This window comes from Elephantulus edwardii, unplaced genomic scaffold, assembly GCF_000299155.1.
Source record: "Elephantulus edwardii isolate Elephantulus edwardi_28Jun2011 unplaced genomic scaffold, EleEdw1.0 scaffold00027, whole genome shotgun sequence".
Taxonomy (NCBI): Eukaryota; Metazoa; Chordata; class Mammalia; order Macroscelidea; family Macroscelididae; genus Elephantulus; species Elephantulus edwardii.
This window is the reverse complement of record NW_006399777.1, coordinates 12,242,082-12,264,128: the sequence shown is the minus strand read 5'-3', so window position 1 is coordinate 12,264,128 and position 22,047 is coordinate 12,242,082. Positions and strand designations below refer to the sequence as shown.

Sequence of the window (22,047 nt, the reverse complement as noted above, 5' to 3'; positions counted from 1 at the left end):
CACACACACACACACACACCCTGAAGATCTATGCAGTTACCTTTGGCAGTAACACTTGAAAAGAACCGCCCTTCCTGGGTTGAAAGCACATTTTGATGGCTTGTAAGCTTTTGTCTGATACAGAATTCCCTCCTATGACCAGGAGGTGGCACTACCGAACCGAAATAAAAGTTCAGAGGCATGCTTGCACCAAAGCAAGGGGAAGCTGTCTCCTGATACTAAGACACTTTCAGAAGGTGAGGGGTGGGTGTGTTGTTAACAAGCCAGTGAGTGGTATTCCCAGCCACAGAATCACAAACAGCACATCCAAGCCCCTGAGATCATCATTCAATTGTCTAATTCTGCCATTAACCCCCCCCCCCGAGGCAGTAGAGTAATAGCATTTTTGGTATTTCTCTGAGCAGAGGGAGCCCCAATACTGTGATTTAATAATAACAATATGCCTGTCCCACCAACCCCCATGTCTGGCTTTATACACGTTGTGTTTCCAATGAAAACTAACTTCATAATCACACCCCCACCCCCAGCTGTTGTGTTGGAACCAACTCCAGCAGCAGGTTTTCCAAGGCCTTAAATCCCATGGGAGGAGACCGCCCATCCTCCTTCTGCGTAGCCACAGGTGGGTTCCAACTCCCAGAGGAGCTGCCATCTTCGGGGAGCCCCTTTACCCTCCCCATGGGCTGCTCCCCCAGAGGTCCTAATGGAGAGGAGGAATTCCCCACAGGTTACGGCAACTCCTCCCTGAAGCCGCACAGAGCTGGGCCATACCTCCGCAGATCAAGCAGATGGCACTGAGAAGGCCCGTCTCGGTGTCGTCCATTTCCAAAGGCAGGAGCTGGTTGGCAAAGGTGAACACGAGGTCGGTGAGTGGACCAAATCCAGCATTGTGCATCTGAGTTCGATTTAGGGTAAGGCCATCGGAGAAGGTCATGGTGTCCTGTTCTGGGGTGTACCTGGTGCAGATTCTGAGAATCTGGAAGAAGAAAAACAACACTTTTGAAAGGATCCTCTAAGCCGATCTAGCCAGGCACTGACACGGACATCCAGAGAGCTCACAGACCACCCTGGGCCCACAGCCCCGGCCCAGGAGGAGCGCTGAAGTCCAAACACAGAGGCTGAAGCTATTTAAGGCGTAATGAATAGGACACAAGGAAACTGAAGACACAACTGCTCCAAGTCATTCATCATGATTCAAGTAAACATTCGCTGAGGACCTACTTATGTCCCAGGCACAGAGCCAGGTGTCTTGGATACAAAGAAGAAGTTACTCTTTAAAGAACCCAGAGTCTACCAAAAAGAGACTTCATACCATTTATTAAAGGCTTAGTGTATGTCAAGTGTTACACATGTTTTCAAACAACTGGCTACAGCAACTTTAATTATCATGTTACAGATGAGCGGCTTGTCGCTCTGAAAGGTCAAATGGTGTAAAAAGATTCATTTTACAGATGAAGAAGGGAATGGGCCAGTACTAGATTTGAATTCCAGCTAACCATCTCCACAACATGTGCTCTTAACCACCCCAAAGCTACCCTGCCCACGATTTAAGTCACTATTGAAACCAGCTGCCACTGTGAGATCGCTCAGGTGGGCTCTGGGCCAGTGCTGGTTTAATCCTCGCCCCTCCTGCCCCCTGGGTTGGGTCATTTTGTACAGTAAGTAAACACCCTCGCACTGTCCACGGCAGGTATTTTGGTGTACGGGAACACACAGCCCCGTGGGTTGGAAGCAGAAAAATGTCTACAAACCTTGCTTGACATTGGAGGGAGAGGAAACCATCTAAACAGGACATGTTTGCAAAGTCCTGAGTATTTCGTTATGTGGATAAGTGGCCCAGTGAGTTGGACAGCTGATAATTAGAGCGCTATCCAGACAGAGATACCTCTTCATTTCATGTGTGAATATTTTGTCTCTCAGATGTTTGTCTCGTCGCGTTGTCCACGTTCCTTCTTGACCATCTGACGCTGTCTACCTCCTGACAGCAGACGAGGGAAAGCTGTTCCCATGTCAGAGCAGTAAGGGAACGTGGAGGTTGTTACATAATAAACCTTTACACTCTCATAGTAGAAAGGTGAGTGTGGTACCCGGGCCACCACTCTCCCAATCCTCAGCTCCGAATCGTTTCACCCACTTAGAGAAACGTTAAGAGATAGTGTCCAACCACACATGTGGAGTGTCTGGGGCCAGTGGTCATGCGATGTCCTAAGTTCCTCGCTCACTGCCCTGCAGTCAGAAATGACTCTAAGCTGACCCTACAAAGGATTTTCAGAGGCTGGAAATCACATGGAGAAAGACTATTCATCTTTCTCCCTTTAAGTGGCTGGCAGATTCTAACTGCCTGCCTTTGGGTTGGCAGCATAACCCCTTACCCACTAGGCCACAAAAGCTGCGGAAAAGTTATTCATATGTTCAACATGTATAGATGCAAACCTTCCAAACATATTTCTAGTCTGGAACCAGACTGGTACCAGAGAAGTGACTCTGGCCTCTGAAGAATGAGAGAAATTGGAGGATTTGCTAGGAAGAAAAGACGACTCGGGATTATGCATCTGAAAGTTGTAAACAGCACTCTTAGAAATCCGTGTCCAAACAGTGTGAGACCAGCACTGCTTTCCAACTCTTCTATTCAGAAGGATTTCCATCCTCAAAAGTTGTAAAATATCTGAAGTGTGATGAAGCGTCGTCATTCATTAGTTGCTTCTCTTCCTAAAAGGTTCAAAGCTACAGCGCGACAGCCAGTGGGGGGAGCTTGTGATGCTTGTACAAAGACATGTTTGAGGGACCCCTGGCACAGCCCCGGTCACCTGCACCCCAGCTCCTGCCTCCAGACAGAAACCAGGCCTTTTCACGGTGTCACACAGAACTCACATGCTAGTGGCGACTACCAAGTTCTTCTCCAGGATGAACGTACCCTTTGTTTCTGAGAAGGGCACTCTATCTGGGAAGACTTGCACGCAGGTCCCATGAGACGTGTAAAAATAGTCCAGGAGAAGCTGACTGATGAAAGGAGGATCCCGGGGGCTCAGACAAAACTCCTGTTCATGCTGCTGCGTGGACCCACCTTGAGGTAAAGAGCTGACAGCAAAGGCAACTGCGGGTGGACTCCACGTGCTCGGTGGAGGTGAGAGACCCGGGAGGAGGTGAGCTTGGGGCAGCTGGAGCCAGGGGCTGGCCCACTTCCTTCCTCGGTCCTGCAAGTACCCCAAGCCCACCTTCATCCTCCAAGTGGTCCCCCTCTCGCGTGTCCTCAGACAAGAGCATCCACAACCCAGCACACACGTTCATCAGCATTGATCTCTCCCAGCCGTCCATCCTCCCAATGGCTTCTCAGCAGTTTTAGAGGAAAACTCAAACACTTGAAGCGTGTCGGCAATGTTAGGAACGGCGCAGGACCGGACAAGGCTGAGATCTGGTGCTCACCGGGTTCCTATGGGTCGACTTGACTTGATGGCACCTAACAGCCATCTGCCTGTGGCATCTGTGGCCTCCACGATCCTTGCAAATGCCCACTGCTGCCCACTCCCCACGCTCACTGCCCTCTGGCCCTGCCTGCCTGCTTTCTGACTCTCCAAGGACTCTGTGTTTGCATTTCTTGTCTTGGACATTGCTGCTTTCCTTAGTCCTTAGGCAGCTAGCTCCTCTCTGTGCAGGTTTTTGCTCCAAATCCCCCGGTACCCGTGACCACCCTCCTGACAACATACCTCCCAACCCATCGGGCTGATAATTAGTAGTAGTAGTAGTAGCAGTAATAATAGTAATAATAATAATAATAATAAATAATATTGATTGCCTTCGAGTCGAGCATGACTCAATAGCGACCCTGTGAACAAAAGGCCTGAAGCTCCTCTACAACTATTGACAGTTATCAAAGTTCATGGAGTTTCCGGAGACAGGTTGTTTAGGAAGTGGATGCCACTCCTGCTTCCTAACCTGTCATAGAATGTTATTGGTTGAGTCGCCTGCAATGCATAGCGACCCTGTGTCCAGCAGCTCTGAACCCTTGTCCTGAGCCAGTCTCACTAACTCTGACACACCAACTCCCATCGCCCCGGTTACTGTATCAAACATATCATCATCATCATCAATACAGAGTTCATTTTAAATTTAAGTGGAATATACTTGGTGGTTTAAAAGATGGCCACAAATTGGACACTTTTCCCTTTAAAAAGTAGGACTGCCCTTCCCTACCCTCACAAGTGGGAAAGCTCAGAGAACTCTGGTGGTCTGGTGGTAAGGAACTGCTCTGTCAACCCAAAGGCAGGTGGTTCGAATCTGCAGTCCCAAAGGCACGTAATTTGAATCCAACAGAAGCTCCGTGGGAGAAGGATGGGCAGTCAACTCCCATGTGATTCACTGCTTTTGAAAACCTGCTGGAAGGTTCTGACCCGACTGTCCGTAACGTCTACCACCACCCTGGCGTGGGGACTGGACTTAGGGACTCCTTCTAATGAGTGGAGTGCAGGGACAGTGTGATTTCGGAGAGGGAGTCCTACGTGGCTTGGTGGCCCCCTTGCTCTTGAATCTTTTACTCTGGGGAAAGTCAGGTGATACGTCCTGAGGCTTCTCAAGAAACCTCATCCACCTGCAGAAGCCCCTCAGCAGCCGTGGGCACTGCTCGGCCAGGCGGTGAGGAGGCCCCGGCCCCAGTCAAGCCGTAGGATGCTGCGGCTCCGGGTGCTGCCGTGAGGACACTTCCCCTGAGACTCTGAGCCTGAACCACCTCACTGAGGCCCCCTGGACTCCACCCCCAGGGATGCTGTGAGCAAACAATGCTGCCTGTAACTAAGTGACTATGTTTTGGGATCATTCATTAACAGGACGAGCGAGCACGAGTCAGCACACCTACCTTTAGCCAAGCACACACGTCAGCTGTAGACAGCTGGAGGGAAATGTGCATTTCACACTGAATGTGGGAGCAGCTGTCACCCGGATCCCGACCTGGGCGTCTCCCTACCACCAGAAGTCTCCTTCATCTATTCTGGAGCTCCCTTGATGTGATCTTTAACCCTGTGGATTCTTGTTGTTATGTGCCGTGAGTCGCCTGCGACTCCTAGCGACCCTAGGTACAACAGCCCTAAACCCTGCTCTGTTCTGTGCCAATCGCACTGTCTCTGACACTCCCATCCCAATTATCCCAGTCACTGAATCAATCCACCTTATAGAGGGCCTTCCTCTCCTGCACTGTCCCTCCACCCTCCCAAGCATGATGTCCTTCTCCAAGTACCGGTCTCTCCTCACAACATGTCCAAAGTATGTTAGATGGAGCCTCAGAATCCTTGCCTCCAAGGAGCCACCTGGTTTAACCCTTTCCAGGACAAATCTGTTTGTTTTCCTAGCAGTCCATGGTATTCTCTATACTCTTCTCCAGCACCACAGCTCAAAGGCATCAATTCTCCTTCTATCCTCCTTGGTCATTGTCCAACTCTCTGATGCATAACAAGTGATTAGTTTTGCCTTTCTTTGAAGTTTGCCGTTGTGTGGCATCAAAGTCAGAACTGACCCATAGCTGACCCACCAGTGGGTTTTCAGAGGCTGTAAACCACACGGGAGGAGACAGCCCCTTTTTCTCCCACGGAGCAGCTGGTGGATTTTAATGCCAGTGTCTCTGGGATTGCAGCGCAGCTTCTTACCACTAGGCCACCAGAGCTCTTCTGAAGTTCGGATAAAGAGAATCCTACAGGATAGAAGGAGAATTGATGCCTCTGAGCTGTGGGGCTGGAGAAAAGTATTGAATATACCATGGACTGCCAAGAAAACAAACAGATTCATCCTGGAGAGGGTGAAGCCAGAATGCTCCTTTGAGGCAAGGATTCTGAATTTTCATCTGACATACTTTGGTCATGTTGTAAGGAGGGACCTGTCCTTGGAGAGGGATGTCATGCTTGGGAGGCTGGAGCGACGGTGCAGGAGAGGAAGACCCTCTATGAGGTGGATTAATTCAGTGACTGAGGTAGTGGGGGTAGGTGTGTTGGGAGACAGTGCAACTGGCACAGGACAGAGCAGGGTTTAGGGCTGTTGTACACAGGGTCGCTATGAGTTGCAAGTGACTTGACGGCACATAACAACAACAATAACAGCAACAACAACGACAACAACAGACTATTGTATGAACGATCAGCCGCTTTTATTCTCTTCCCGTCACCTGTCACTCCCTGAGCTCATCGACCTGTATGCTTCTAGAATTCCAATGTTTGAAAAGAGAAGAGATTGGAAAGAAACCCCTCTCTCCTGCTCGCTGCTGTCCTGAGCGGACCTCTCCATGCCGTACACGGTTAATGGGTATCTGTTGAGTAAGTGAACTTGGATTCCTCCCGTTAGACTCTCTCTCTCTCACCTCGGAACCTGGCTGAGGGGCATCCAGGGATTTCGGCGAGGAATGTTCACACGGCTCACCCCTCTTGGTCTTAACACTGATGGTGGCTGGCATCTACTGTGCGAGATCCTGATGTGATCTGACCATTTCGCCCATAGCGCTAGTGGGAACGTTTAAGTCATGTTCATAATGACAATAACACACACAGGACTTTAGGCGACTGTCTTCTCTGGGGCCGCTGAACTTGTGGGGACAGAGGATTTTCCAGTGGGGCCTGCCCTGGGGCTGTTCACAGGTACAGAGAACAGGAATCTAGATTCTTCTTATTTCTGGGCTGGAACTCTCACTGTCACATTAAAAACTGTCGGGAGGATCAGCAGACGTTAATGCAAATAATGTATCTTGTTTGACAGGGAGCTCTGGTGGCTTAGTGGTAAAGAGATGCACTACCAATCCAAAGGCAAGTGGTTCGAATCCACCAGTTGCTCTGGGCTTGAAAGATGGGCCATCTCCTATGATTTACAGCCTCTGAAAAGCCACTGGAGGATCAGTTAGGAGTTGGTTCTGACTCGAAGGTAACACAACAAAACCACTTTTGTTTCAGGTAGTATTATATATCATTATATGTTGTGTTGTTGTTGGTAGGTGAAGTAGAGTCGCGAACGACTCATAGTGACTCTATGAACAAAAGATCTGAACCCTGTTTTAGTGTGTGCCCTTCTGACACACAAGAGCCCACTGTGGCAGTCACCGTGTCAAAATATATACGAGGCTGCAGAGGGTCAAGGACTGCAGCCTTCAATGTGGATTGAGGCTCAATGTTAAGAAGACAAAGATTCTCACCACTGGACCAATTGGCAGCATCAGGATGGATGGTGAAGAGATTGAGATTGTTTACAGCTTTAGTTTGCTTGGCTCCACAGTCAACACTCTTGGCACCAGCAGCCAGGAAATTGGAAGACGTATTGCGATGGGAAAGTCTGCTGTTAGGGACCTCTCCAGGGTATTGAAGAGCAATGGTGTCTCTCTGGAGACTAAGGTGTGTCTGATAAGGCTATGGTCTTTGCAATCACTGGCTATGTGTCAGAGAGCTGGACAATGACTAAGGAGGACAGAAGGAGAATTGATGCCTTTGATCTGTGGTGCTGGAGAAGAGTATTGAAGGTACCATGGACTGCTAGGAAAACAAACAGATTCACCCTGGAGAGGACTAAACCAGGCTGCTCCTTGGAGGCAAGGATTCTGAGGCTCCGTCTAACGTACTTTGGACATGTTGTAAGGAGGGACAGGTCCTTGGAGAAGGACATCATGCTTGGGAGGGTGGAGGGACAGCGCAGGAAGGGAAGGCCCTCTATGAGGTGGATTGATTCAGTGACTGGGATAATCGGGATGGGAGTGTCAGAGACAGTGAGATTGGTACAGGACAGCAGAGTTTAGGGCTGTTGTACATAGGGTCGCTAGGAGTCACAAGTGACTCAACAGCACATAACAACAACATATGTAGATATATACTTATATATGTTATTGATGATATGTATTGAATATACAATTATTAGCTCATACATATTATATATCAAATATATAAAAATCATTAGGGAAATACTTTGCATCTTTAGGGTCGCTATGAGTTGTGCTCAACTTGAAGGCAATCAACAACAACAACATATATGTCAAATACATGTAAATATATAAACATCATTTGGGAAATACTTTGCATCTTTAGGGTCGCTATGAGTTGTGCTCAACTTGAAGGCAATCAACAACAACAACATATATGTCAAATACATGTAAATATATAAACATCATTTGGGAAATACTTTGCATCTTTAAAAACTGCTCTTAGATGCCATCAAGTTGACGGTGAATCCCAGTGACCAGATCTGAAGCGTCTCTTCCTGTGCTCACCGTCCAGCTCTGTTTGAAATCTAGTGTTTCTGTTACACTCAGGTACATTTAGAGTGCTCAGCGGGCCCCCGGGTGGCTGGTGGTCACTGTGATGGATCAGAGTCCTAGCTACCTGTGACAACAACTGGATTCTTTCTTAGGAGCTCAACACTGCTGCTACTACTGCTGCTGGTTGTTGTTTTATGCCAGTGAGCTGGAACAGACTCGTAGCTGCCCCTCCAGTGGGCTTTCAGACGCAGTATACGTCTTCGGAGGAGACTGTCCATCCTTCTCCTGTGAGCAGCTGGTGGATTTGAACCTCATATCTTTGGATTAGCGGTGCAGTCCTTTACCAGTAGGCCACCAGAGCTCCCTGATGACAACAGCACTCAATTTAAATGAACATCTACCACACACCAGATAGTACGCTGCATCTCTCACGTTTCTAAACTCAACTCACAGCCTCATCAGTGAGGGGCTAGATCACACCCATTTATCTGCCAGGAAAATCAAGGCTCAGAGGGGTCACACAGCTCTGAAGCCACATAGCTCCTGAGTGGTAGAGCTGGGATTTGAACCCAGGTTGCGTATAGCTCAAGAGTCCAGCCTCCTGTGCTACGACATGGACCCTCTCACGGTGGTCCCAGATGGCTGGCAGGGAGTCACCCCACACTTACAGAGACTGAGGCTTGGAGAGACACAGGGTTGTTCCTGATGGCACACGCTGCCAGAGGCGATGCTGAGGTGGGCCCTGTGTCCCCACGTCTCTGGCCTGCGGTCTTGTCTCCATCAAGTGCCCGGGGCTGTTCGCGTGGGAACTGTCCCCCATGGACATTCATCCACACGGTCCTCGGGGCCTCAGGAGTCACAAATCACAGTTTGCAGTCACAGGACAGTCTCTTGTGCGTCACCAGCCGGAAGGTTCAGCTGTGACTGGCATGGGAATGTTTTCCTCGGGGGCAGTGAGGGCAGTGGGTGGCAGGTCCAGGGAAACCTTACGTGTCCCTCAGGGAAAGTCCTCACATTGGGAGCCGGCGAGGTCCTCCACACGGAAGGCCTCTTAGTGAACCACTGAATCAGGACTGACTCATAGGAGATCCTGCAGCAGGTTTGCAGAGACAGTCAATCTCATGGGAGACTGTCTTATCTTCCTCCCGAAGAGAGCGCAGCTGTGGACTCGAACCAAGTGCCTTCAGGTTGGCAGCACAACTCCTTCCTACAATGTTCTCTCAGCCATTGTGTGACTACCCCTTACACCACACTCCTGACCCCTTTGTTGCTGGATGTCCCAGGACCTCTGAATTCTGTGCTCCCACCTTGCACACTCCGCCTTCGCATCTGTCTGCTTCCTGCTGCGTCTTCACAGGCTCTGCTCCCCGAACACCCGCCTCAGCCATGGGCTGTCGCTTCACCCTGCTCCACCTTCCTCCGTAGGCCCCAGGACATCACCAAGCCCACTCAGATGTCTCCTCATCCCCCTTCTTCCTGTAGGAGGTCAGCTCCTGGAGAGATGCTATCTGTTTTGACACAGGTTGCTCAGAGCCCGTAGGGACGCCTGGCACACAGCAGACCCAGCGACTGTTTGTGGAGGAAATCAATGAAAGAAAGGCCAGGAGACCTCGAGAGAGGGGAGAGGAGCCAGGAGGTGGGGAGGCTTCAGGGGGACGGAACATCCCATGATGCCCTGGACTGCCAAAAGGACCAGCAGATACGGCTTCGAAAAGGTGCAGCCAAGCTCCCTGCAGCCAAGGATGGCGAAGCTTGTCTCACACGCTTTGGGTTTGACTCTAGGTGAGGCTATTCCCTCGAGGAGGACATCATGCTTGGGAAGGTAGGGGGTCAATGAAGTAGAGGAGGATCCTCAATGAGACAAACTGACACAGTGACTGCAGCCATGGGCTCCAGAGATGATGGGGACAGCTCAGGACAGGACACGGTTCAGATCTGTTTGTTCACAGGGTTGCTGTGAGGTGTGAACGACGACAACAACAACAACAACAACCTGCAGGGTAGAGGATGCAGGTGAGAGGAAGAGGAAGATGGGACAGAAGAGGGTATAGGAGACAAAACAAGGAAGAAGCTGTGAGCGCAGCATAACAGGGTCGTGCAGGTGACAGGGCCTCCCCTGGAGCCTCCCTGATGCGCTCAACACTGGGCTCAGCCGCTGGGACAGCAAAGGCCTCGTAAAGTCCACCAGCGGCGGATGGCTTTGGAGGGGCTACCGTTACTGTGACAGAACTTTCCCGTTTGCCTCCTGTTGTTGTGCAGTCTGTCTCTGAACGTGGCTTTTCTAGTGTAGATGATGGACCGTGTGGAGGTGCAGGACTGCACGAATGAGGGGTATGGGCCTGCCCACAAGGAGACTGGCTAGTCTCCCCAAGAAACAGAACAGCCGTGGCTGAGAGATTAGGAATTCTTCCCATACCAGAAGAGGTTCTTCGCCCAGCCAGAGGAGAGAGATGCGCCGAACCCGTTGGGGATGGTGGCGGCGGCAGTGAGAGCTGAACTGGAGAACTGAATGTGAGACGGGACTTTGTGGTGGGGGGAAGCCAATGTTGGCAGGACTGAGAACTCAGTTGGCTAGTAAGAGTCAGAAAGCTCGAGGCTGAGGTGCCTGCGTGCACATTTTGGGAGCTGTTGTGACTGTATATTGTTATTAATCTGAAATACAGGCTTTTGACTCCCCCAGGATGGTTCTGTGTGGTTCGTGAGTGATCATAGTGGGTTTTTGGATGAGGGACAGGGAGAGGGTGAGAGGGAGAGGGAGAGAGGCAGAGGCAGAGGGAGAGGGAGAGAGGCAGAGGCAGAGGCAGAGAGGAGATGGAAAGGGAGAGAGAGAGGGTGAGGTAAGATTGACCAAGCAGCAATATTGGTTTGAGATGAGTAGAAAGAGGCATGGGAGCGTGGGGGGGGGGAACACGTCTGACATCATGGGACTTGGTTTCGTATTATTAATGCTGTGAGCGGGGCTACTGTCCTCCTGTGAAGGTGGTCGAGGTCAGCAACGGTGCTACCCACGTGGCTCTCACTCAGTTTTATTTGTGGTTGTCATGTGTACCATTGGGTCAGAACTGACTCATAGCTGACTTTCTACCAGGCTTTCAGAGGCGTTAATCACACGGGAGCAGACTGTCTATGTTTCTTCCGTAGGGCAGCTGGTGGATTCGAACTGCATGCCTTTGGGTTGACAGCACAGCTCCTTACCACTGTCAGAACCAACTCCGAGCTGACCCTCCAGCGGGTTTTCAGAGGCAGCTGATCACACGGGAGGAGACTGTCTTATCTTTTTCCCCAAGGAGCAACTGGTGGTGGATTAGAACTTCAGACCTTTGGGTTGGCAGTGCAAGTCCTTACCATTAATCTACAAGTGTATCCTCATCACCAGGTCACTAGAAATCATAAAGGCCAATGACAGGCTTCAGAGCCCACCCCCCACCCCCAGTCCTGTGAGGGAAACGTGGGATCTCAACTAAACAGTCCACGTGAAGACCCCACCAAGCGAGGCTGGGACGAAGACCTGTGGAGGACAGTGGGGAGCAGGGGCAGACAGGCTGAGGGCTTTCCTTTCCCCCATACCTGTCTCAGGGGGCTCCCACCTGATGGTAATGGGGCAGCTGATGGAACGTTCTCACCACTGTGCCCCCCATGGCAGGTGTGAACTGAAAATAAACAGCCTCGTCATGTCAGGAGACCACACACCACATGGAGACCACTGGCCTTGAGTGGACAGCACTCAGCCAGGGTGATGGCCCTCGGGACAGTGCCAGCCCTGCCTCCCAGAGGCTGAGAACAGCTGCCCCTGGCGTCAGTCTGTCCTGCTGTCTCGGTCTCTCCCTCTCCAGACATCTGCAGCTCAGCTAAGATCCTCCAAACCAGCTCAGGCGGCCGAGATTCACGTCCACACGGTGCTCTTTGAAGCTGTGCATCGTGGGGGATCTTGTGATTAACTGCCTTCACCACTGCTACTTAGACATGAGCTCGTGTCTGGGACCAAATCAGCTGGTGTGTTTCTTCTCATGTGACTGAGGGCCTCGGCACCCCTTGGTTCTCTACCCCTGGAAAGCCAAGGAGGAGGGGCTGAGGATACTCTGATGTCTTCCCAGCAGCTAAAACGGCTCACGTGGGGAACCCAGGCCTGCCACTGCTTTCAGCATCATCGACTAGCCACAGAGCACATCCTAGGTGCTTCCAGCCTTTTTCTAGCAACTACCCTAGTCCCTTCCTTCATGATCTTCCTATGTAAAGATGGGGAGAGTGAAGCTTTGAGAGGTTCAAGGACATGGCTGAGGTGCTACGGGCCGGTTCTCAGGGGCACCTGCAAACCGAGGTGCATTTCTATCACCCTGAGATGCCTGAAGATGTGGGAAGACAGCCATGAAGGTGGGAAGAGATTGTTTGAGGGCGAGTTCTAAACCTTGATCCCTGAGTGTGTTTACCGGGCCAACGTGCCCTCCTATGGTAATCTCCCTCCTCTCATTCCACACCTTTGCCAAAGGGCTGAGGCTGGGGCAGGGGGTGTCAAAAAGCTGCCGCATCTCACAGCCAGAGGGTCAGGGAGAGATCAGAGGGCAGGTCATAGTTCACACCTTGAGTTAGCTGTTGGTGCCAGGACCTGCCAGGGCTTCCACAGTTGGTGTAGGTGTGTTGACTGGCTGTGTCCTCAGCAGGGAACTGTCCCTCTAGGCCTGTGGCCCCTCTTTCCACATTAACTGCAGATTCTGCTAACATCTTGAGGATGTTCTGAGGCTCAGGGAAAATTCTAGAGCTAGCTGTTCTAGTCCAACTGCTTGTTAAAAAAGCATTAGAAGATCCTGGGCATTATTGCTGATTAATCTGAAGGTTCATCATTCATGAGATTGTTAACGAGTCCAGGTGGCCTCTAGCGTCCTGGGCAGCGGCTGGTTTTCCCTTGGGGCCTGTGTGCTGACCCTGAGGGTCCAGTGGGGGCCCCCCAGGCCACTCTGTCAGCAGCTCCTGTCACGATTCCAGAGTCCACAGATGTAGGCCTCAGGCTCCACTGACCACATGCCACGTGACTTCACACCCTGGCTCGCCTCAAGCTCCTTATCTGTGAAATGGGCTGACTGCACACAACCCAGCCTTACTGAGCTGCGTGAGCCTCAAGGGGGCTTAGGCTTACAAACAGAACACGCGGTGAACTCATGCTGCTCTGATATTTGGATTTTTTTTTAAAAAAATCATTTTCCATACTTCACCCCCAACTCTCTGATTCAACAAGAAAAGAAACAGCAGCTATGCCTTCAGGACCTCTGGCCTCTTACTGAGAAATCCTTACCAATTTTCTTAGGGATCAAGGGGGAGGACAGACAGACAGACAGACAGACAGACACACATCTGCAGAACTCCTTCACATGCCACCCTACTACTTCATTCTCAGAGAGATTCTCTCTCTCTCTCTCTGTGTGTGTGTGTATAATTATAGTGTATTTGCTTTTCAGCATGGTTTATACCCGGTGTTATGGTGACCTAGTGGTTAAAAGCTGCACTGCAATCCCAAATGCACATGGTTCGAATCCCCCAGCTGCTCTGTGGGAGAAGGATGGGCAGTCTCCTTTCATGTGATGAACTGCCCACGGGAGGGTCTGCTATGATTCGGTTCCAACTCAACAGCACAAAACAACAACAGCTGCCACCCAACCATCGGGGTGCCCCATTGGCTTAGTGGGTAAGAAGATGGGCTACCAACCCAAAGGCCGGTGGTTTGAACCCACCAGCTGCTGTGGAGGAGAAAGATGGGCAGTCTCCTCCCATAAAGATTTACCATCTCTGGCGGAGGGCTGGGCAGGGAGAAAAGTGCAACAATGAATGAATGGAAATCCAAAATCTCTGTAAATGTTCATTAAAACTAATAAAATTAAATAAAAAAAGATTTACCATCTCTGAAAACCCACTGGAGGGTCAGCTATGGGTTGGTTCTGACTTGATGGCAAACAACAGTAACAAGAACATGAAAGGCATAGTAAAAAGACCGAAACACAGTGTAGATGAATTCAGCTTGCAAACCAATATATAAGAAAATATATTTTAAATTTAAAAAAATTAAACTCAGCGAGTTGTGAGGACTTCTCAAGTCCAGATTAGTGCACTCTGGTGCTTAGTGGGGGAGGAGTCGGGCAGCCACCCCAAAGGACATGGGGGAAAGAAGACTAGGATTTCAAGGACCATAAATGCTAATTCTCTCCCTCTCCCCGTTTCGTGATGCATTCCGGACCGACCTCCCTCCGGAGCCTCTGCGCTCACGCCAGGCAGGACATGTCCCTGTGGACGCTCACAGAGGCTGCTCCCCGCCCATGGGAACCGCCCAGTCAGGCCGGTTCACCCCACGCCTAGTGCACACCGGGGAGAAGGGGGCGAGGGTGTGGACTCTGGAAGCCATGGTGTGAGCATGGCGGGAACACTGGGGCCACCGGAGGTGATGAAGATGAAGGGTGGGGCACTGTGTGCACGGGCAGGGGCTGTCGTGAGGAAGGGGTATCAGTCCTCTATGAGACCCCAGGTCAGGGTGGGAGTGGCAGGGAGGAAGAGGGTCACTCACTGATAGACTTCCAGGGAAAAGTGAGCAACTGACCAATTCCTGAGGGAGCGTGAGCCCCTTGCCCAAGATCCTGTGTGAGGTTCCCACGCTGGGCAGAGGTGGGGGTGGCCTCTGTGCAGCTCCAGGGTGTCTGAGCTTTTGGACACGAATCTGAGACTGCAGCTGAAACAGAGGACTTTGCGCAAAGGAGCCTGGGAACCCGAGTCTTCCCTGCAGAGTCTCATGTGCCCTCCGTCCCCTCCTCCTCCTCCTCCCAGCTGAGAGGCACGTACCAGGATGTCCAGGCAGGCAGCCTTCAGCAAGGTGATTTGGTCTGCGATGGTCAAGCCAGTGAAGCCCGGGAGACGCTTCGCAAACTCCACGATTTTAATAATGCACTTGGTGGCCAGTTCACTGAATTTGTCCCAGAGGCCCAGGTCCAGCCGGACTCGATGGTCAGCACTGGAGTTCTAAGAGAGGAGAGAGAAAAAAAACACCCATGAGGCCTGGTTTCTGGGAAATCCAACGACAGACGAAGGATAAAATAAGTCTTTCCAGCAACACTTTTCAGTTGTGGGGTTAGAGAAGAGCACGGAATATCCCACAGATTGTCAAAAGGACAAACAGATATGTCTCAGAGGAGGAGCAGCCAAGGTTCCCCTCGGAAGGAAGGCATCATCTCACCTACTTTGGGCATGTTGCCAGGAGTGGCCAGCTGTCACCCTGCGTAACCAGCAAGTCAGCATGGACTCACGGAGACCCTACACACCCCACGTGCAGAATTTTGCTCCAATGTCCTTTTTTCTTCTAGAAGTCTATCAGCAGCCTTTTCTCCCGCAGTCCATTCAGGTGAACTCTCGGACTTAGATCTTCCGGCTAACAATCAAACATTAATTGTTGGTGCCACTTTGGGATCAAGTAGCAATGGTGGGAATGTTTCTCTGTATGCAAATATTTCAGCTAATAAATGAAGGCGCAGTAACAGAATAAGGACTCATCTTTTGTCACCCTGATAAGTGAATGGCTTTGGGCATTGACCATCAATGGTTAATGACAGCCTTTAACAGGCCACCTACCATCTGTGCCTCCCGGTGGGAAAACACACAACCTCCTCTCAGTCTGGAACCCAAACACACGTGACTCAGAGGAGCCTCTGGCTCTAACTCTAACTAGAGGACATTCAGGGGACAGAGGGACACGGTTAATGACACAATGGGGGTGCCACTGTCACCATCATGAATATGAGGGAAAGCTAGAAAACAATCACCTGGCTTTTTCAACAAATACATTACAAAAAGAAGAAAGAAATGAAAAAAGAGAAAAAGAAGGAGGGAAGGAAGGGGGGAGAGGGAGGGAGGAAGGAGGCAAGAGGGAAGGACGGAGGGAGAGAGAAGGAGAGAGAGGGAGGGAGGGAGAAAGAGAGAGGGAGGAGGAGAGACAGAGGGAGTGAGAAAGACAGAGAGGGAAGGAGGGAGGGAGAGAGAAGGAGAGAGAGGAAGGGAGAAAGAGAGAGAGGGGGAAGGAGGGAGGGAGAGAGAAGGAGAGAGAGGGAGGGAGGGAGAAAGAGAGAGGGAGGAAGAGAGACAGAAGGAGTGAGAAAGAGAGAGAGGGGGAAGGAGGGAGGGAGAGAGGAGGAGAGAGAGGGAGGGAGGGAGAGAGAAGGAGAGCAGGAGTGAGAAAGAGAGAGAGGGAAGGAGGGAGGGAGAGGGAGAAGGTGGGGTGGAGGGAGAGAGGGAGGGAGAGAAAAGGAAGGAGGGAGGGAGGGAGAGAGGAGGAGAGAGGGAGAGAGAAAGAGAGGGAGGGAAGGAGAGAGGGAGAAATGGAGGGAGCTGGGGGAGGGAGAGAGGGGGGAAGAGAGGAAGGAGGCAGAGGGAGAGGGAGAGAGACAGAGAGAGAGAAGGAGATCCAGCCGTGCAGTGGAGCGCTATTCATCAAGAGAAGAAGGGAAACATGCATTGGTGAACCCCAGAAACATTATATATATATTATGTCCAGTAAAGGCCATGAGCTGCCAAAGCCCAAGTACTCTCTGAATGCGTTTCTAGGGCATTCTGGAAAGATCCTTGAGACTTGTAAAGAGTCACCTCAGTGAAAAACAGTAGGATTCCAAGGGCGAGGAATTAGGGGCTGGAGGAAGTCCTGGGAGGGATGGAAGCATTTACACCAGTATTGTGGGGGTGCTCACACGGCTTTATTCCTTTGTCAACTGACCATCTAAGAAATAATTTTATATTATGTAAGTTACACCTCAATAAACCTAACTTTAAAGAAAGAGAGATTTGAGACGTTAGTAATGACTTGTACAAGCATTTGGGAATTCTGATTTAAATGAAGTAGCTGTGGACATATGTGAGAAAACTGGAAGTTTAAGATATTAAAGGATCACTAATAACTTTATTTTAGGAGTGATAAAGGTGTTGTTCTTATGCTTTCTTTTTTTAGAGGGTGAACATTTCTACCTTATAGAACGTTGTTGCTGTGCAGCACTGAGCCAGAACCAACCCACAGCTGACCCTCCAGTGAGTTTCCAGAGACAGTTAATTGCACGGGAGGAGACTGCCCATTCTTTTCCAGCAGAGCACCTGGTGGATTTGAACTGCCTGCCTTCAAGGTTGCAGCGCAGCTTCTTTCCACTAGGCCACCAGAGCTACTTGTTGTTAATTGCCTTCGGGTCGAGCATGACTCATAGCGACCCTATGAACAAAAGGCCTGAAGCCTTTCTATAATTATCAGCATTTATTAAAGTTCATAGAGTTTCTAGAGGCATGCTGTTTAGGAAGTGGGTATTTGTTGATGCAGTGACATTTGGAATGTACTTCATTATAATACGTAGGGGGGAGAGAGAGAGGGAGAGAGAGAGAGAATGAGTGTATGTGTGTGTGTGTGTGTAGGGATGGGAGAGGTAAGAAATTAAATAGTATTGGCCATGGAATGGTCATGGGACTTCATTATACTGTTCATTCTCCTTTGAGGGGGTGGTTGTTATTATGTGCCGTTATGTGTGACTCATAGTGACCCTCTGTACAACAGCCCTAAACTCTGCTCTGTCCTGTGCCAATTGCACTGTCTCTGACACACCCATCCCAATTACCCCAGTCACTGAATTAATCCAGCTCATAGAGGGTCTTCCTCTCCTGTGCTGTTCTGGCAACATGTCCCAAGTATGTCAGATGAAGGGTCAAAATCTTAGCCTCTAAAAAGCAGCCTGGTTTAACCTTCTCTAGGCTGAACCTGTTCATTTTCTAGCAGTCCATGGTATAGTCAATACTCTTCTCCAGCACCACAGCTCAAAGGCATCATTTCTCCTTCTATCATCCCTAGTCATTGTCTAGCTCTATGACACACAGCAAAGACCATCGCCTGCACACTTAGTCTCCAGAGTGACACCACTGCTCTTCAGTACTTTGGAGAGGCCCCTAACAGCAGACTTTCCCATCGCAATACATATATTATGTCAGAAATTTTTCTTAATGAAAATAAAAGACAAAAAGCAACATGCTGATAACTAAAAATAAGAATAGAGACTAACACTAAAACCCAGAAAATGGGTTCTCAGCGTTGCTGTGGTCACATGTACGACACTGAAGGAGCTAAGTGTTCCCACGGGGCTCTGTCCATCCCAGTGAGTCCCCCCCCCCCAGGCCTTGGAAGGCCCCTTTTGTCTAACAGAGGCCAGGCCTGGCCCTAGGGCCTCACCCAGACAGCAAGGATGACGAGCTGAGGCGCATGGAGAACAGTGGCCCCTCGGACGCACAACTGGCCTCCTCTGTGCTGTAGGGAAGAACCAGTCTTTTCTTCTTCATCAGTCTAAGAAGCTTGAGGCCCAAGTCCCAGCAGGGCCCCTTCCTCCTTGTTATTGTTGTTGTTGGGTGTTGTCGAGTCGAGTACAACTCATAGTGACCCTGTGAACAGATGTGAACGCCGTCCTGTCCTGCGCCGTCCTCACACTTCCTGACACACTGGACCCCATTGCGGCAGTCACCGCGTTAATTCAACTGGTTGGGCATCTTCCTCTCCTCTGCCCACTCTCCACTCTTCCCAGCATCCTCTCCAACGAATAGCAACCTCCTAGCAACCTGCCCATGGTATGTGAGGTGAAGCCTTATTATTCTTGTCTCCAAAAGAGCACTGTGGCTGCACCGTCTCCAAGACTTATTTGTTCTTTCGACAGTCCATGGGACGTTCAGTTGGAAGGGCATCAATTCTCCCCCCCACCCAAAGCATCAATTCTTCTGTCATCCTTATTCATTGTTCAGCTCTCAGATGCACAGCAAGTGATTGGAAAGACCAGTGGCCTGAATCAGATGCACCTTAGTCCTCAAACTGACATGATTACTCCTCAATAATCTGGAGAGGTCCCTAACAGCAGATTTTTCCAGTGAGTCCAATGTGTCTCTTGACTTCCTGACGCCTGGTACCACGGGTATTAATGGTGGATCCAAATAGGATGAAGTTGTTGACAGTTCCAATCTCTTCTCCATCATGATATTGCCTATTGGCCCAGTGGTTAAGAGTCTGTCTTCTTGCCATTGAGATGCAATCTGTATTGAAAGTGGAGGGTCGGTGAAAGAGAGGAAGACTCTCAATGAGATGGACTGACACAGTGACCGGGGCAAGAGGCTCGAACATGTCAGAGATGATGAGGACGGCGCAGGATAGGACGGGGTCTGTTCATGGAGGCAGCATGAGTTGAACTCAACAGCAAATAACAACAAATCTCCTGTGCACATCTTCTCTAAATTAGTTATTTACACAGGAGGTTCCTCTCTAATCTTTTATTCTTTAGTGTCTAGACCAAAGTTTCTAAAACACAAAGTAACCTGGTACATAGCAGACCCTCAGTCGTTGACATGTGATGAGTGAATTGATGAGTGGTGACGTTCTCGTGAATATTCGGTTGGTTTAGAAGTCTCACAAAAGCATTCCTGTTTAGGCAGAGGCTCTGATACAATGTTTCTCCTGGACCCCAGGGCCTGGGCCTGCTTGCAGATACAGAGTTTGCTGCCCCAGAGGCAGATCTGAAGCACACATCAGAAGAGTCCTCAGGCCTGGGATGGGGCCTCTGGCAAATGCACACAGTTCAGTCGTGGGTATCGCGCACCCCACATTGGTATGTTCAGTTTCCTATCTCACAGTCCCTGGGAGTCAGTAAAACCAGCTCTTGTTGTTAATGCTGCAGAGGGAAAAGCCAGAAGAGACAAAGAGCATAATCTCCCAACCACAGGCGCCCCTGCCGCCGTGGCAACAACGGTCACCAGCATCCGCTCTGCAAGCTGAGAACAAAGCCTAGAGATTGACCTGATTTCCCTCGTGAAGGACCCCGGTGGGATTCAGCACACTCGGGGCCGGGATGGGGTGGAGGGGGACGGCAGAAGATCAGGAACTGCGGCCATTCAGGCTGTAATTAAATTTACTGGACAGTTGATCTGGCTAGTGGGAAGACGGCATGGAAGACAGGGACGGCGAGGCCAGCTTGCGGTAGGAAATCATTTCACAATCGAGTCTCCATCTGGAAACAAAGCCATTGCCAGACCCAGGCAGTGTGAACAGAATCTTCATCAAGGTGGCGTGAGGCAGCTTTATCACGCTCCTGGGCTGGGAGAAGGAGGCCCGTGGCACCTTCCATTGAAATAATGCAAGCCGCCTTCGCGGCCTGTAAATCTAACTCGCGGTTATGCTAACCTGAAGGGAAGAGGCAGTTAATAAAAGAGAAAATAACCCAGTGCTTGACTGCACTGGTCACTGGATTCACAGGCACCGGGGGCTTCAAACAGCTCTGAGATTCTCTTCCTGCCTGCGATTCATGGAGGGCTCTGACCTGTTTGTGTTGGTAACGAGGGGTGATGTTGTGAACTGAGGGGAGAATTCATTTACAGCAGCAGTTCTGAAGGCACAGTCATGAAAGACAGCAGAGGAGAGAGGAGGAAGAGGAGGGCTGGACCCTGAGGTGGAGAGGAAGGGCCCCCATTGACAGGATGAGGCTGGGCGATGACATTCACTGCTGGGGAGTCAGAAGCGATTCACAGCTGACCCTGAAGTGGGTTTTCAGGGGCTTTCCTTTCTCCTCCTTCTCCGGTGAACCGGCTGGTGGGTTCGAACAGCCAGAGAGGCACTGCCTTTGTGTCAGCTGTTCAACTCCCTAAGGTCTATGCAGCCCATGACTGTGGTTGTTAGGTGCTGCTGAGCCAAGTACAACACATAGTGAGTCTATGAACAACAGGTCTGACCCCTGTCCTGTCCTGCAAGCACCCTCACCATCTCCGACATACATGTCCACTGCTTTAACCACTGCATCTCTTCATCTTGTTCAGGGTCTTTCTCTCTTTTGATGACCCTTCCTAGCATGAAGTCATCTTCCAAGAACCCCCCCACCCCCGACAACATGCCCAAAGTAGGTGAGGCATTTCTCCAACCCTGCATCTAAGGTCCCACTTCAACCAGGACAAACTTCTCCAAAGTACTGAAGGGCAATGGTGTCACTCTGGAGACTAAGGTGCGTCTGATACAGGCTATGGTCTTTGCAATCACTTGTTACACATCAGAGAGTTGGACAATGACTAAGGAGGATAGAAGGAGAATTGATGCCTTTGAGCTGTGGTGCTGGAGAAGAGTATTAAATGTACCATGGACTGCCAAGAAAACAAACAGATTCATCCTACATACTTCAGACATGTTGTAAGGAGGGACAGGTCCTTGGAGAGGGACATCATGCTTGGGAGGGTGGAGGGACGGCACAGAAGGGGAAGACCCTCTATAAGGTGGATTGATTGAGTGACTGGGGTAATCGGGATGGGTGTGTCAAAGGCAGTGAGATCGGCACAGGATAGAGCTATTGTACACAGGGTCACTATGAGTCGCAAACAACGTGATGGCACATAACAACAACAACGACTGTCCCCAAGGCAATGCCACTGTGAATTATAACTAAGTGGCAGTGTTTGCCATGCCAATGGGCCTCTTTCTGTTGGTTGGAGGTAAGGAGATGGAGTCTCTTTGACAGGGTGCTACGGGCCCCACCGGCTCTACATCCAGAACGAAACCTAGCCTCCCGCGAGAGGACTGTCATTCACTATTGTTCTCCATCAGCTTTCTTTTTAAGGCTGTAAATAGCTTTTTCCCCATTAATATTTTTTATATAAATAAGGAACTGAAGAACAAATTCAAACCTCGAGTTGCTATAATCAAGGATGCTTTCGGCAGAACGTTAAATGATCCCGGAAGTATTAAAAGAAGATGGAAGGAATATACTGAGTCACTGTATCGAAAAGAATTGGAAGACACAGAAGAATTTCATGAAACAACATATGAGCAAGAG

The 22,047-nt window shown here is 50.2% G+C and overlaps 1 protein-coding gene across 4 annotated transcripts in view; it reads right to left on the bottom strand.

Annotated features, from left to right (window-relative positions):
* Positions 1-22,047, bottom strand: part of RARB (retinoic acid receptor, beta) — a 571,381-nt gene that overhangs the window by 3,672 nt on the left and 545,662 nt on the right. For all 4 annotated transcript variants that reach the window (XM_006883350.1, XM_006883348.1, XM_006883351.1 and 1 more), the window contains 2 exons: positions 15,026-15,202; positions 769-973 (listed from right to left, as the gene is read on the bottom strand). In XM_006883350.1, coding sequence (XP_006883412.1) covers positions 769-973; positions 15,026-15,202 — 382 coding nt within the window. The remainder of the gene's footprint in view (positions 1-768; positions 974-15,025; positions 15,203-22,047) is intronic.